This window comes from Schistocerca serialis, chromosome 4 (assembly GCF_023864345.2).
Source record: "Schistocerca serialis cubense isolate TAMUIC-IGC-003099 chromosome 4, iqSchSeri2.2, whole genome shotgun sequence".
NCBI classification, from domain to species: Eukaryota; Metazoa; Arthropoda; class Insecta; order Orthoptera; family Acrididae; genus Schistocerca; species Schistocerca serialis.
The window spans coordinates 685,574,941-685,590,363 of NC_064641.1; the positions used below are offsets into that span (position 1 = coordinate 685,574,941).

General features: G+C 37.5%; 1 protein-coding gene across 1 annotated transcript in view; it reads left to right on the forward strand.

Annotated features, from left to right (window-relative positions):
* LOC126473177 (ABC transporter G family member 20) overlaps positions 1-15,423 on the forward strand; it is a 406,331-nt gene that overhangs the window by 379,620 nt on the left and 11,288 nt on the right. The window contains exons 10-12 of the mRNA XM_050100065.1: positions 281-491; positions 4,203-4,380; positions 4,527-4,642. Coding sequence (XP_049956022.1) covers positions 281-491; positions 4,203-4,380; positions 4,527-4,642 — 505 coding nt within the window. The remainder of the gene's footprint in view (positions 1-280; positions 492-4,202; positions 4,381-4,526; positions 4,643-15,423) is intronic.

Here is a 15,423-nt window from a genome sequence, read left to right on the forward strand (position 1 = left end):
TTTGTTTTGTAAATCTTGCTTTATTTTGCAGTAAATGGCCCAGTACACAAAATAATTATATTCAAATTGTATTTTATTGATTTCTGTTTATTTTGCTGTACATGCCCCAGTACACAAAATAATTTTATCCACATTGTATTTCATTGATTTCTTTTACACTAATTTAAAAGCAACTGAATTATATGGTATACTTTAAAATAAGAAATTAATGGAGTCATTAGTTTAAAATAAGCTAGATGCAATTATTGTTTTATAATGATACCAATAATTTGTGTTGCAGGGTAATGCTGTTCATTTTTGCACTGCCGGTTATGCAAGTTATTCTCTTCTGTCTTGCCATTGGTAGAGATCCTGTTGGTCTCCATTTGGCCATTGTAAACCATGAGATGAATTTTTCAAATGTTGAAGACTGTCCTGTTGATGGAAACTGCAGTGTTTCCAACCTAGGTTGTCGTTATCTCAAGCATTTAAAATCAGACACTATAATAAAGGTAAATGAGAATCTTTCATAGATATGTGAGCAAGACATGAGCATACATCTTCTAATAACATACTGATAAATGTGAGATCATATGCCTTTCTAAATGTTAAGGATAATCAAAGAACAATAGCATATTTCTTAGAAAGAATATCAGAAGGGTTGCAGAACAAGATAAGGCTTAGCCACAATAAATTCAGTACACTACAACAGTGTCCAAAATGTATAATTAAGTATTTTGTTATTTAAAGATGGTGTTAAGTGCACAAGTGAGTAATATTAATGTGACTAAAAGTTATAATTATCTTGTAAAAAACAGTGTTTGCAGTGATTGTATATGTGAAATGAAGAGGAAAATGGAGAATTAAAAAGTCTTCTGCTAGTTGTTAATATTCTGAGGTAATGCGTCACTTATCTTAAAAATAAAAGAAATAGACATTTCAAGAAATATCTAAAGCTGTTTACCAGGTCTAAATTTGATTTAAAAAAAATACAAATGATCCAGAATGCATGTGGGCAATTGGTTACAGCATGACAGTAAAAAATAAAGGCCCAAAGTGTGTAAACAGTTCCCAGTTCCCAGTGAGAATAAAGCCCCAAAGTGTGTAAATGATTCAAATATACTTCACAGCAAAAACAACAACCAAAACTATCCAAACAATTGAAACACTCTTCCTATTTCTCTAGAAATTCCAAAAAATTATTAGCAAAGTGCCATACTCTCAACAAAATTAAATGAATAAATCTAATCTCATGCATACAAACAGATTTAGTGTGTTAACAGAAGCAGCAGCAAGTTCATGAACATTGAAAGCAAATACTCCAACCAATGTGAAAGTCAAGACAAAATGGAAAGTTGCAAAAGTAATGTTATTACCAATTGTAAACAGTGGGCAAAAAATGCAGTGTGTGTCTTTTTAGTGGACAACTATGGCAAAAAGCTAGCTAGTATTTTACAAGTCATGAATATGGACTTTTGTGCAACTGGTATTGTGAAACCCAGTGTGAGGATGAGAAACATTGTTGATGATGTCTCAGAACATACTTCTGGATATTAATGGAATTCCTCTGGCTACAGAAATGATATTAAACATAACATATTCAATATGATATGCTCCTGTTATCCGGAACTGCATCAACACAACACTGTTGATTTTTCAACAATGTGGATGCGACTGTACTGACTACTATGGTTCCTCCAAACAAATGGTCAGAGAGAATCATTTTGCAGATTGAATTTTGATTCATATATGAAGAGAGCATTCATTCATAGACCAGTCTTGATTATGCAAATTCTACAATATAGGGACTTGTCTTTTCAGTGGCGTGCAAATATTTTGGTATGTGTAGCATACAAAATAACTGCTTCAAGCCTCTGGAGAACTGTTAGGGAGCAGCAACCTATGAAGTAGATTTCTGCTCTATTGGCTAGTGTCTTATATGCACTGAATATTATCATGCAGTTGAGGTTAGATGTTGATCCCATAGTGAAGTGATTACTTGTGGTGGAACAAGTACTTACCTAAAACAAACAATTCCTGTGCCTCAGAATCACTCCAAAAATCTTGAAATGATACTTTGTAGTACATTCTAAGCTACAGAGAATGCAGTATGTCCCTAACCTGCTTTGAGGTATCCAAGCAGTCTATCTTGCAAAGTGCTGTCCAAATGGCTTCTTTATACCATTATAAATGTTGTAAAGACACTATTGCACACAAGAAAAGTGCAAATTCTACTGATACGTTATGAATCCAAGGACTGGATTTCCAAACACTCTCTCTCTCTCTGTGTGTGTGTGTGTGTGTGTGTACTTACCAAGTGAGTTGGTGCAGTAGTCAGCACACTGGACTTGCATTCAAGAGAGTGTTGGTTGAAGGGCACAACTGCTTTCCATCATTGTAATCTGAGGTTGTGCTTCATCTGTCTCCTTCCTTTATCCTAATCATATACCTCTTCAAAGTTGTTAGTTCTCCTTTCCTACATAAATAGCACATTTTTGATTTATGAGGAAATCTCAATAGTCATTCAGTGATTGTTCACCTTTTTCTTTCCATTTTTCACTTTTCCTGTGTAGTGTAAGAGCAGTAGTGATGTAAAATATGCTCAGAACATTCTTCTGTGATATATTAATTCAACTCTATTGTTCCTAAAACTGCATGTAAACTGCTTGTGTAAAAAGAAAAAATCTGTTGATAAAACTTTAAAGTTGACAAAGAGAAAATATTTGCTTTCAGGAGCTTCAAGTCACACTACTACTTACAGAAATATGTAAAAAAGATAATAACACTTCTGCCTTTCCAAGCCAGTGTTCTTTTTTCTGCAAGGAAACAGGACCTAGTTGGGAGGTTGGACAGAGGGTTGTGAACAGGTTTTTAAGTTAAATTGTAAGAAAAACTAATTTTTAAGCCATTTACCAGATGCACTGGAAAAGGGTTTCTGACAAATCATCCAAAAAACTACTATTTGTATGTTACTTATTATTTTATTAGTGTGACTTCCTTCAGTTGTAGCTTATTAATTTTATAGTAAAACATTACTGAATTTTTACATTTAATGAAGAGAGTAGCTTCCCACATGTTTACACTTAGAGTTTGTTCTCAGAACCTGCTACAAACTGAAATCTTTTTCAAGATCAGATTAGTTATGCATGACATTTTCTTTGGATCCCACCATATCTGAAAACTTTGAGGTTACATCAGCTTCAAATTTGTGATGTCAACAGTAGTGGTCTAATATGTTGTTCTGAAGTGAACACACTCCTTTACTTTGTGCTTGATGCTGAAACTTCCATCTCAATAACACACTGCAGTTCAACTGTCAATAAAATTTTAATCTCATTATAATTCCATCAAGATATTCCAATCTTCATTGGGTAGTGGTTAGCATTGTAAATTACTGAATAGGAGTTATTGGATATGAGTTTAAGAGATAAACTTTGTCATTCTGCAACCTGTGAATAGTAATTGCAACAGCCAGGTGAGCCTCAGAAAATCAACACAGAGACTGTGAGAATAAAGAAAGACAAATACTGATATGCAAGACATTCAACTAGCATCTAGTTGAAAGACTTTTGCCAGCTTGTGGGTAATGTGTCCTGTACACACATATGTTGTGAGAGAAGGTTGGGGTGTGGACGGGATACTGAATGTCTTCCTTCATTTACGCACACCTGTGTTTTGTAGGCTGTCAGGTTTGAAAAATACTAGGTTAAATCCCATGATTGCTGTCGTTTGCAAATCACATGTTTCAATCAGGTCTGTCACTGTATTAGTTATTTTGGAATAAGGTATTTATTTTAAAAGCTTTCTTGCTGTTTTATTAGAAAATTCACATTGTTCAATGTGCATCACCTTTGTCATCTGTACTTCCATATGACAAATTTCCGTGAGTCACTTTTTATTTCTCCCTTGACCTGTTCGATCCTCAAGAAGATGAACACTTCCCAACTGCATGTGAGAAAATTATGCTATTAATATTAAGTATTTGATACTGCCAGTGATACTCGTATAAATCCAACTATTCTAACTATAATGAAAGCTGTTATTTTGTTACATCCTTCTTATTTAAAATTTTAGCCATATCTGAATCATCAAACTTAAACAAACTTTTGAAAACAAGTACAAATACTGAGTTTTTTAAACTTATAACTAATGTAAAATAATAAAATAAGCTCAGTAATTATGACATGATAAAACACAGTCTAATAGTTTCATTCATTTTACAGGATTATTATCCTGATCCGCAAAGTGCTGTTAATGCAGTGAAAAATGGAAATGCATGGGGTGCTCTTTATTTCACTGAGAACTTCACTGATGCTCTTGTTGCAAGGATGGGCTTAGGCCGTCTTGCAGATGAGGAGACATTAGATCAGAGTGAAATACATGTATGGCTTGACATGTCCAGTAAGTAAAAAATACAGATCAACCTGTGTGTGTGTGTGTGTGTGTGTGTGTGTGTGTGTGTGTGTGTGTGTGTGTGATTTACTCAACATTATTCTCATATAAATGAAACACTTCCAACTGTTGTAATATATTTTTGGCAATTCCAGATCAGCAGATTGGACTGATGCTAAACAGAGACTTACAGTTTGCTTACAGAGACTTTGCCAAAGATCTGTTGACAGCTTGTGGAGAAAATCCTAAACTAGCTGATGTTCCCATTCAGGTAATATATATCCTACATAAGTTCAGTTTCTTTTTCAAACTTATGTTGCATAAAAGTGAAGTTTATTTTATGCTTCAGATATGTTATTGAATGTTACAACTTTCTCAAACCATTCTGACACTTTCGGCTTGTACATTTATAGTTGAAATGTAACTCCTAGTGTCTTAGGCAATGTAAAGTGCCTTTCTGCAATATGCTGTTGAACAAAAACAAGCAAAACAACACAGTATTATTGATCTGTTTGAATCAAAAATTTGTCAGGAAAAACATTGTAAATTTTGTTGTTACAAGAAGCAACATTTGAATGATTCATTCATTTGTTCACTCATCAAGTTGTGTAAATCACATGACAAAGCAGAGCCTTCAGGAATGTGAATTGGGCAAGTTACATTTTAACAGGCAGAAGCAGCCATTGTAGTTTACATCTGTAATGAATACTGACAACTAACATAACCACAACCAATGTAGACACATTGTTAACTAGGGAATTTCTTTTAGATTACTTTTTTTAATGTATTGGAAATAAGGAGCCCCAACTCACAAGTGATGGAGAAGGAAAGTGGAATGTGTGTGCATGTGTGTTTGCACTTTACTCTGGATTACTCTCATGTAAATGAAACACTTCCAACTGTTATAATATATTTTTCGCAGTTCCATATCAGCAGATAGCCTCACAATAATAAATAAATAAACTTGTGTCTGACTAGCTTCCTATGATAGCACCCAGTAAGAACCTCTGTCTAGAATTACAGGTGAACATTAGCTAACAGTCTCAAAGCTGAAAGAGAAATTGGACTTCCAATGGGCAGAGGCTGTGGAAGAGCCGTCAAAAAATATCAGGCTGGTGGCTACCAAAGGTAACAGTTCCCCATGCCATGAGCAGGCAGCCTGAATTCAACTTTTGGTGCTACCAGTCTCAGCCATTAACTGGCAACCACAAACCATCCCAACAAATATTCCTCGTTAGCTCATGCGATGGAGCACACAGTCTAATCAAGATTACTCAAGGAGGTCAGTCTGATATTGATGAAGACAATACAAGCAAGCCTTAAGATTCTGAAGATCTAGCTGAGAAGCATGTGTCGGAATCAAAAACGATTAAAGTTAAAAGGATTTTTAGAATGGGAACCAGATGCATACAGACAATAACCAAGACAGTAAACTTGAACAAGTAAGACACAAGATGAAAGAGTGCAGCATTGGGATACTAGCCTTGCAAATACGAGTTACAGGGAAGAAGATACAATGAGGTTGGATGGCTACATAGTGCTGAAGGAAAACTAGAAAACAAAATTGGGAAAAAAACACACAATTATATGCTTTGATATATCTGGACAGCATAATTAAAGTGAAGTCTGAGTCAAAGAGGCTATCACCACTCACTTTCCAAGCAGGGAACAAATAGTATAGAATACTAACAGACATGCACTAACTAATGACAAGAACAGGAAAGACCCCAAAACTGGGAGTGAATTTTTTTGGAGAGACTAGATGATGGACTGAGAAGCATACCACATAGACAAGTGAGAACACTTGCCAATGATTATAATGCACAGATGGCAAGAGAGTAACAACATATGGGAATAACAGGGGAGTGCCAAGCAAATTTAACAAGAAATGAAAGTGGAGAAAGGTTGAGTGAACTATGATGAGAGCACAAAATGAGAGCAGTGATGACACAAATAAGAAGCAAACTCAGTAATGGAAAGGCATGGGAAAGCCCATTCATCTGTATTGAGGAATCCCGTATTGACTGTATAGCAATCAGACAAATAAATACTAAATGGATCATAAACATTATGATCAAGAAGAATAAGCAAATAGAATTTGATCATTATCTCAAAGAAGTCAATTGCCATTGGATTCCAAACAGAATTAGGCAGCTGCAGTTGTACAGAACAACCAGAAACACCAAGACGCACAAATTAAGATGTAATCAGGACAAACGTGAGAAGGGAATTGAAATTACTATGAAAGGGAAACATGAAGGGGTAAGCAGGCTAAAGTGTAGGGAAACAAAGAAAAGAAAAAGAAACACTGATATCAGAACAAGGACTGTGATGAAACAGTAGAGAACTGCAGGAAAGTCTGAAGAGACTGGAGCAACAAGAATAGCCTGGAATATTGAATTTTGTACTTACAATGAACAAGAAAGTGGCCACAATAACAAAATGAACAAGATAACAGGATGAAGCAAGAACTGGATGATGCTTGGGGAAATCTTAGGAAAAACAACTGTAGAAGCTTTTTGGGAATTGCAAAAGATTCTCGCTGGATATTTGGGCAGAGAGCTGTTTATGACACAATAAAGGGGATCTGACCAGTAGTGAAAAGGAGAACTTCAGAATACTTGCAAAGTATTTTTGTGGTCTGCTGATTTGTAAACAACCTGAAGGCAAACTGGAATAGGATTTAACATAGAACAAAAACAGTCACAACTTCCAAGTAAGATGAGGTTGCACAGGCTATAAGTGACATCTAGAATAATAACAGAAATGGAGATAATGGGTTGCTAACTGATGTGAGGAGGCAAAATGGTGTAGACAACTCAATCAACATTACCTACCTTATTTGGAGGACAAAGAAGTTACCAGAAGGATGAAATAATGCAATCATAGTGCCAATACATAAGACAGACAGAGGGGAGAAATGCAAGCTGTAAACACTGCCTACACCACACATGATTCTCATGAGGCAAGCAAGATATGAAATAAACAGGCCAAAGTGTCTCCCTGAAAGCATGGGTGACACATGGAAGTAACAATCATTTACATAATTTTATGCAGTTGAAACTGAAATTCTGTTGCTACAAAACATTAACATGCAGTACTTTCTTGATAACTCTGATCCCTCTATCTCCCACAAAACTGCCAAATTACATTTCTCTAACAACTTGTTTAAGTTAAAAACATTTCCTGACAGTTCAGGAAATGCATCTTAAAATCACCAAAAGCTATTACAGTAATAATTTGTATAATTTTCAATTGTTATTTTTAACCAGCTTCCATCTTAAATCATTATCTAAACAACAAATATTATCAACATGTGAGAATGGCATATTTACATCAAAAGTAGAGGCAATACACAGGAGTTCACTGTCTCAAGCATCATGGTTTCAAAATATTGCTCAGGTTCTTGAACAACTTACGGTGTCCATTGTATAGCATAAAAGTGGCGTGACGAGCACTGCTAGGACATGTTTATACAGTACACTAAAATTGTTGATTGACAGTGTTGTTGGATGTCCAGAGGAATATCATGCCACAATCTGTCCAACTGGCATGTTAAAGTATCAAATGTTCTCAACTGAGAAGAGATTCAGCAACCTTGCTGGCCAAAGAAGGGTTTTGCAAACACAAAGACAAGCAGTAGAAAGTCTAGCTGTGTGCACGCAGGCATCATCTTGCTGAAATGTAAGTCCAAGTAGGCTCAACATGGATGACAACAAAAGAGGGGGGGGGGGGGGGAGGTATAATAAGATTGATGTACCACTTTGCAAACTACTAAACAAAGATCTGAGGAAAAGACTGGCCAAATGTTACATCTGGAGTGTTACACCGTGTGGTGCGGAGACCTAGACTTCGAGGAAGGAAGATGAAAGACGATTGGAGGCGCTAGAGATGTGGGTATGGAGAGGAATGGAAAAAGTGAAATGGAAAGACTGAGTAAGGAATGAAGAAGTATTAAGAATAGTTGGAGAAGGAAGAAACATGCTGAAAGTCGTCAGAAAGAGAAAATGGAACTGGATTGGACAGTGTTTGAGGAGGGTCTGTTTATTGAAGGAAGGAATAGAAGAAATGGTGGAGGGAAAAAGGGGAAGAGGAAAAAGAAGATATAAAAAGCTGGACAATATCAATGGAGACAATTATTCAGAAATGGAAAGACTGGCTATGGACAGACAAAAGTGGAAGATGCTTAACCCATGACAAGACCAGCTGTAATGCAGATTAACATACTACTACTACTATTACTACTACTACTACTATCACTACCACCACTGTGCTATAAGGGTATGACAATCAAAAGGGTCCTGTTATGAAAAGAAATGGCACCCCAGACTATTGCCCCTCATTGCCAGACTGTATGGCAAGAAACACTCAGGTTGGTATTCCACTGCTGTCCAGGACTTCTCCAGAGACATCTTCACTGGTCATCAGGGCTCAGTTCAAAGTGGGGCTCATCACTGAAGAAAATTCTACTCCAGTCAATGAGATTCAAAGCTGAACACATGCCTGGAGACACAATAGTGGGATACTAATTTAACTGTCACTTGCCATACAGCCAGATAACAAGGAGCATTGGTCTGGGTTGCCATTTATTTTCATAGCAGAACCTCCCATGGTACCTTTACAGCACAGTGGTACATCAACAATATTCTATGCCTTGTTCTGTTGCCCTTAATTGAAGGTCATCCTGGGCTTACATTTCAGTAGGATAATGCTCACCTGCAGATGGCAAGAGTTTCTACAGCTTGTCTTCATGCTTGCCAAACCCTACTTTGGCCAGGAAGATCACCAGATCTCTTCCAATGGAAAATGTTTGGAGTATTATGGGCAGGGCCCTACAACCAGGAGGAGGAAATTAGTGTTTAATGTCCCGTTGACAACGAGGTCATTAGAGACGGAGCGCAAGCTCAGGTGAGGGAAGGATGGGGAAGGAAATTGCCCGTGCCCTTTCAAAGGAACCATCCTGGCATTTGCCTGAAGTGATTTAGGGAAATCACGCAAAACCTAAATCAGGATGGCTGGAGATGGGATTGAACCGTCGTCCTCCCGAATGCGAGTCCAGTGTGCTAACCACTGCGCCACCTCGCTTGGCCCTACAACCAGCTCAGGATTTTAATGATATATGATGCATCTCATTGTACCAGTTGTTAGGGGTTCTACTGGTTCCATTCACACATGGAGCATGGGAAGAATGTTTGTTTAAATGCCTCTTTGTGTGCTGTAATTAATCTAATCTTTTCCTCATGACCTCTTTGTGAGTAATAAGTAGGAGGTTGTGGCATATTCCTAATATCATCATTTAAAGCCAGTTCTTGGAACTTAGTAAATAGGTTGTCTCATGATAGTTTATATGTATCTTCGAGAGTCTTTCAGTTCAGGTTCTTCATCATCTCTGTGACACTCTCCCTTAGGTCAACACTTGTGCTGCCCTTCTCGGTGCATGTTCGACATCTGCTGTTAATCCTGTTTGGTACAGATCCCATACATTTGAGAAATACTCCAGAATGAGTCAAATGGGTGCCTTGTAAGCAATCTCTTTCGCAGACCGATTGCATTTTCCCAGTATTCTGGCAATAAACTGAGGTTTACCACCTGCCCCACCCATGAGTGAGCCTATGTGTTATTCTATTTCATATTCCTACAAAATGTTATATCCAGGTACTTGTAGGCATTGGCTGATTCCATCTGTGACTTGTTGATGTTATAGTCATATGATACTTCATTTCTTCATTTTGTGAAGTACAAAATTTTACATTTCTGAATATTTAAAGCAAGTTGCCCAACTTTGCAGCACCTTGAAATCTTATCAAGGCTTGCCTGAGTATTTATGCAGTTTTTTCAGCAGTAATTCACTATAGATAACTGTGTCAACTGCAAGTAGTATGAGGTTACTATTAATATTCTCCACAAAATCATTAATATACAAAATGAACAGCAAGGATCCCAACAAATTTCTGTGGAGCATACTCAAAGTTAATCCTACATCTGACAATAACTCTCCATCCAGGATAAACTGCTGCATCATCTGTGTCAAAGAATCCTCAGTCGAGACAAAATTTTTTTCTTGAACCTCATATGATCATACTTTTGACAAGAAGTGTAGACATGCCACTGAGTCAAATGCTTTTTGATAAGAAATACTGCATCTACTTGATTACCTTCATCCAAAGCTTTCAGTATGTTATGTGAGAAAAGTGTGAGTTGCGTTTCACATGATCAGTGTTTCTGGAATCCATGCTGGTTGCCATGGAGGAGGTTATTCTGTTCAAGATAACTCATTATGTTTTAGCTCAGAATATGTTCAACAAATTGATGTAAGGGATATTGGACAGTAGTTTTGTGGATCACTTCTACTACCTTTGCTGTAAATGTGTGTGATCTGTGCTTTCTTCCAGCAACTGCATACAGTTTTTTGTTTGAGGTATCTGTGACAGATTACAGTTAGAAGATTGGCAAACTCAACTGGAAATTCAATATAGAATCTGATAGGGTTTCCATTGGACCCTGGAGTTTCCTTCATTTTAGCTGTTTCTCAACACTACTGACCGTAACACTTTTTTCACTCATCTTTCCAGTGGTACAAGGATTTAATTGCGACATTTTCTCCTGGATTTTTCTTTGTAAAGGAACGTTTGAAAAGGGAGTTGAGTATTTCAGTTTTTCTATCCTCAATTTCAGTTCTTGCTTCATTCGTAAGTGACTGTACACTAACATCAGGTGCCACTGAACAACCTTTACATATGAGCAGAATTTCTTTAGGTTTTGTGAAAGATGATTTGACAATATTCTGTGATGGTAGTTACTGAAGGCTCCACATACTGCTCTCTTGACAGCCAGATGCTTTTCATTCAGCATCTCTCTATCTATAGCCCTATGCTTTGTTTCACACCTATTAAGCAGTAGTCTCTGTTTCTTTAAGATTCTTTACAATGACTCTACACCATGGAACTATTATACTACATGCATATCAATCCAGTGTGTGGTCAACTTTTTTTAACCTGAGCCATAGGTCATCTACATGCTCCTGTCCTGTGCTGAAAAATTTAAAGTTCCTCATTGAGATGTGACACTATTGCTTTCTGATCTAGTTTATTGAACATCTGTATCATTCTACTTGTTTTAGTTGTCCTTTGTACTCTAGTAATCATTGTGCCAAAACTGCACTGTGGTCACTGATACCTGTTTTGATGTGGACACACTCAAACATACCAGGTTTACTTATTGCCATTAGATCTCATATATTCCCATCACGAGTAGGGTTCCAAACTATTTGTTCTAGGTAGTTTTCAGAGAAGGCATTTACTGATGTTTCACAGGATGTCTTGTCACACCCACCACTATCAAAAGTATAATTTTCCCAGTTGATGTTTGGATGATTTAAGTCTCCACTGACGATTACTGTATGAGTGGGAAACTTACATACTACCAAACTGAGAAGTTCTCTAAAATTTTCAGTTACTATAGGAGGTGTGTCAGGTGGGCAACAGAAGGATCCAGTTACCATTTTATGCCCACCCCTGATGCTGAGTCATCCCCAAACAATCTGGCATTCAGCTTCAATTTTTGTCTTTGTGGATTTGAGTTTCTTGACTACTGCGACAGACATATACCCTCCATTTCCCATTAGCCTATCCTTTCTATAAACACTTAAATTATCCCCAAAAATCTAACTGTTGCCAATTTCAGATTCTAATCAGCTTTCTGTACTTAACATTATGTGAGATTCAGTGCTTTTCAGGAGTTGTTTGAACTCAGGCACTTTGTTGTCAATGTTTCAGCAGTTAAACTACTAGGCTATTAATATTTTCATCTCTGTGGGGCATTCTTAAGGGCCTTATGCTTCTCAGTCTCCTGCAGCTGCCATGTTGCCTAGTCTAAAACACCTTTGTGTCCATCCCACACACAAAGTCATGTACCTGCTTATCAGCCTCTGATTTTTAGTGCTCACCTGACCCTTTAGGGGTGCCCTACAGTTCTCAACCTCACAGCACAAGTCCAGAGTTTCACAGCCTAGCTAGTCCCAGAACCTTCAAAGTTCAGTCCTTCCACTCGACTCAGAACCAGGAGTCCATGATCAGTTCTGGAGACAATGCTGCAAACTGCAAGCTTTGTCGAAACTCTATGCACAAGGCTAGTCTTCTCAACCTTTTCTGCCAGTCTCAGGAATGATCCAGGTATGACCTTGAAGACCAGACAACAGGCATTCGCCCCAATGTGCACCACAATCTGTAGTTGGTTGCACCCTGTTCCCTCAGCGTCTGCTGGAACAGACTCTTCAACATGTTGAATGAGTCTCCCAGGCATACACCCTGAGTGCCCCTGGTGTTCCATCCTGTCTTAGTGGCCATTTCCCTAAGCGGTACCATTATTCACCATACATTTGAACTGCTGACCATTAATAGGCCCTATCCTTTTGCATTTTCTTCCCCTTGACATGGGACAAAGCAGGTTTCCCCAAAAGAGGTGAAGTGAGCCCCACTGGCTCAATTTCAGTTTCAGTGAAAGACACCTCAAACGGTTTGGTTAGGGGGATTGGTAGATTAGATTAGATTAGTACTTGTTCCATATATCATGAATACAACACTTCGTAATGATGTGGAACAAGTTAGGTTAATAAAAGGTGTCCATACAAGATACATTACACAAAATATTACATGACACTTTGTAATTTTTTTTTTTTTTTTTGTGTAGGGGGTTGGGGAAATTACTCACTTACTATATCCAAAAATTCATCTAATGAGTAGAAGGAGTTGCCATGAAGAAATTCTTTTAATTTCCTTTTAAATGCTATATGGCTATCTGCCAGACTTTTGATGCTATTAGGTAAGTGACCAAAGACTTTTGTGGCAGCATAATTTACCCCCTTTTGAGCCAAAGTTAGATTTAACCTTGAGTAGTGAAGATCATCCTTTCTCCTAGTGTTGTAGCCATGTACACTGCTATTACTTTTGAATTCGTTCAGATTATTAATAACAAATTTCGTAAGTGAATATACATATTGTGAAGCTACAGTGAAGATCTCTAGCTCTTTAAATAAGTGTCTGCAGGATGATCTTGGATGAGCTCCAGCAATTATTCTGATTACACGCTTTTGGGCAAAGAACACTCTTTTACTCAATGATGAGTTACGCCAGAATATGATGCCATACGAAAGCAGAGAATGAAAATAGGTGTAGTAAGTTAATTTACTCAGATGCATATCACCAAAATTTGCAATGACCCTAATAGCATAAGTAGATGAACTCAAATGTTTCAGCAGATCCTCAGTGTGTTTTTTCCAGTTCAACCCCTCATCAATGCATACACCTAGAAATTTTGGATATTCTACCTTAGTTACCGATTTCTGATCAATGTCTATATTTATTAATGGTGTTATTCCATTTACTGTGTGGAACTGTATATACTGCATTTTGTCAAAGTTTAATGAGAGCCCCTTTGCAGAGAACCACTTAATGATTTTCTGAAAAACATCGTTTACAATTTCACCAACTAATTCTTGTCTGTTGGGTGTGATAGCTATACTTGTATCAGCAAAAAGTACCAGCTTTGCATCTTCGTGAATATAGAATGGCAAGTCATTAATATATATTAAGAACAGCAGAGGACCCAAGACCAAACCTTGTGGCACCCCATTCTTGATTGTTCCCCAGTTTGAGAAATCACCAGTTTTTTGCATATTATGTGAACTGCTTATTTCAACTTTCTGCACTCTTCCAGTTAGGTATGATTTAAACCATTTGAGCACTGTCCCATTCATACCACAGTACTTAAGCTTATCTAGAAGTATTCCATGATTTACACAATCAAATGCCTTTGATAGATCACAAAAAATCCCAATGGGTGACTTCCGTTTACTCAGAGCATTTAATATTTCATTAGTGAAAGTATATATAGCATTTTCTGTTGAAAAACCCTTCTGGAAACCAAACTGACATTTTGTTAAAACTTTATTGTTACAAAGGTGTGAAGATACTCCACAATACAGGGTGATTCAAAAAGAATACCACAACTTTAGGAAATTAAAACCCTGCAACGACAAAAGGCAGAGCTAAGCACTATCTGTCGGCGAATTAAGGGAGCTATAAAGTTTCATTTAGTTGTACATTTGTTCGCTTGAGGCGCTGTTGACTAGGCATCAGTGTCAGTTGATGCTAAGATGGCGACCGCTCAACAGAAAGCTTTTTGTGTTATTGAGTACGGCAGAAGTGAATCGACGACAGTTGTTCAGCGTGCATTTCGAACGAAGTATGGTGTTAAACCTCCTGATAGGTGGTGTATTAAACGTTGGTATAAACAGTTTACAGATAATGGGTGTTTGTGCAAAGGGAAAAGTTCTGGATGGCCGAGAACGAGTGATGAAGCCCTCCAAGAAGCCCTGATCTTACCCCCTGCGATTTTTTCTTATGGGGGTATGTTAAGGATATGGTGTTTCGGCCACCTCTCCCAGCCACCACTGATGATTTGAAACGAGAAATAACAGCAGCTATCCAAACTGTTACGCCTGATATGCTACAGAGAGTGTGGAATGAGTTGGAGTATCGGGTTGATATTGTTCGAGTGTCTGGAGGGGGCCATATTGAACATCTCTGAACTTGTTTTTGAGTGAAAAAAAAAACCTTTTTAAATACTCTTTGTAATGATGTATAACAGAAGGTTATATTATGTTTCTTTCATTAAATACACATTTTTAAAGTTGTGGTATTCTTTTTGAATCACTCTGTACATTACTTTTTCAAGAATTTTGGATAAGGCAGTCAGAAGAGAGATTGGGCAGTAGTTGTTGACTTCAGATGTATTCCCTTTTTTATGCAGTGGTTTAACAATGCCATACTTCAGTCTATCTGGAAAAATACCCTGCTTCAGAGAGTTATTACATATGCGGCTAAGAATCCCACTTATTTCCTGGGAACAAGCTTTTATTATCCTGCTGGAAATGCCATCAATTCCATGTGAGCTTTTATTCCTGAGGGCGTTTATTACCTTCTTAATTTCAGAAGGAGAGGTGGGTGGAATTTCAATGGTATCAAATGGTGTGGGTAAGGCCTCTTCCATTAA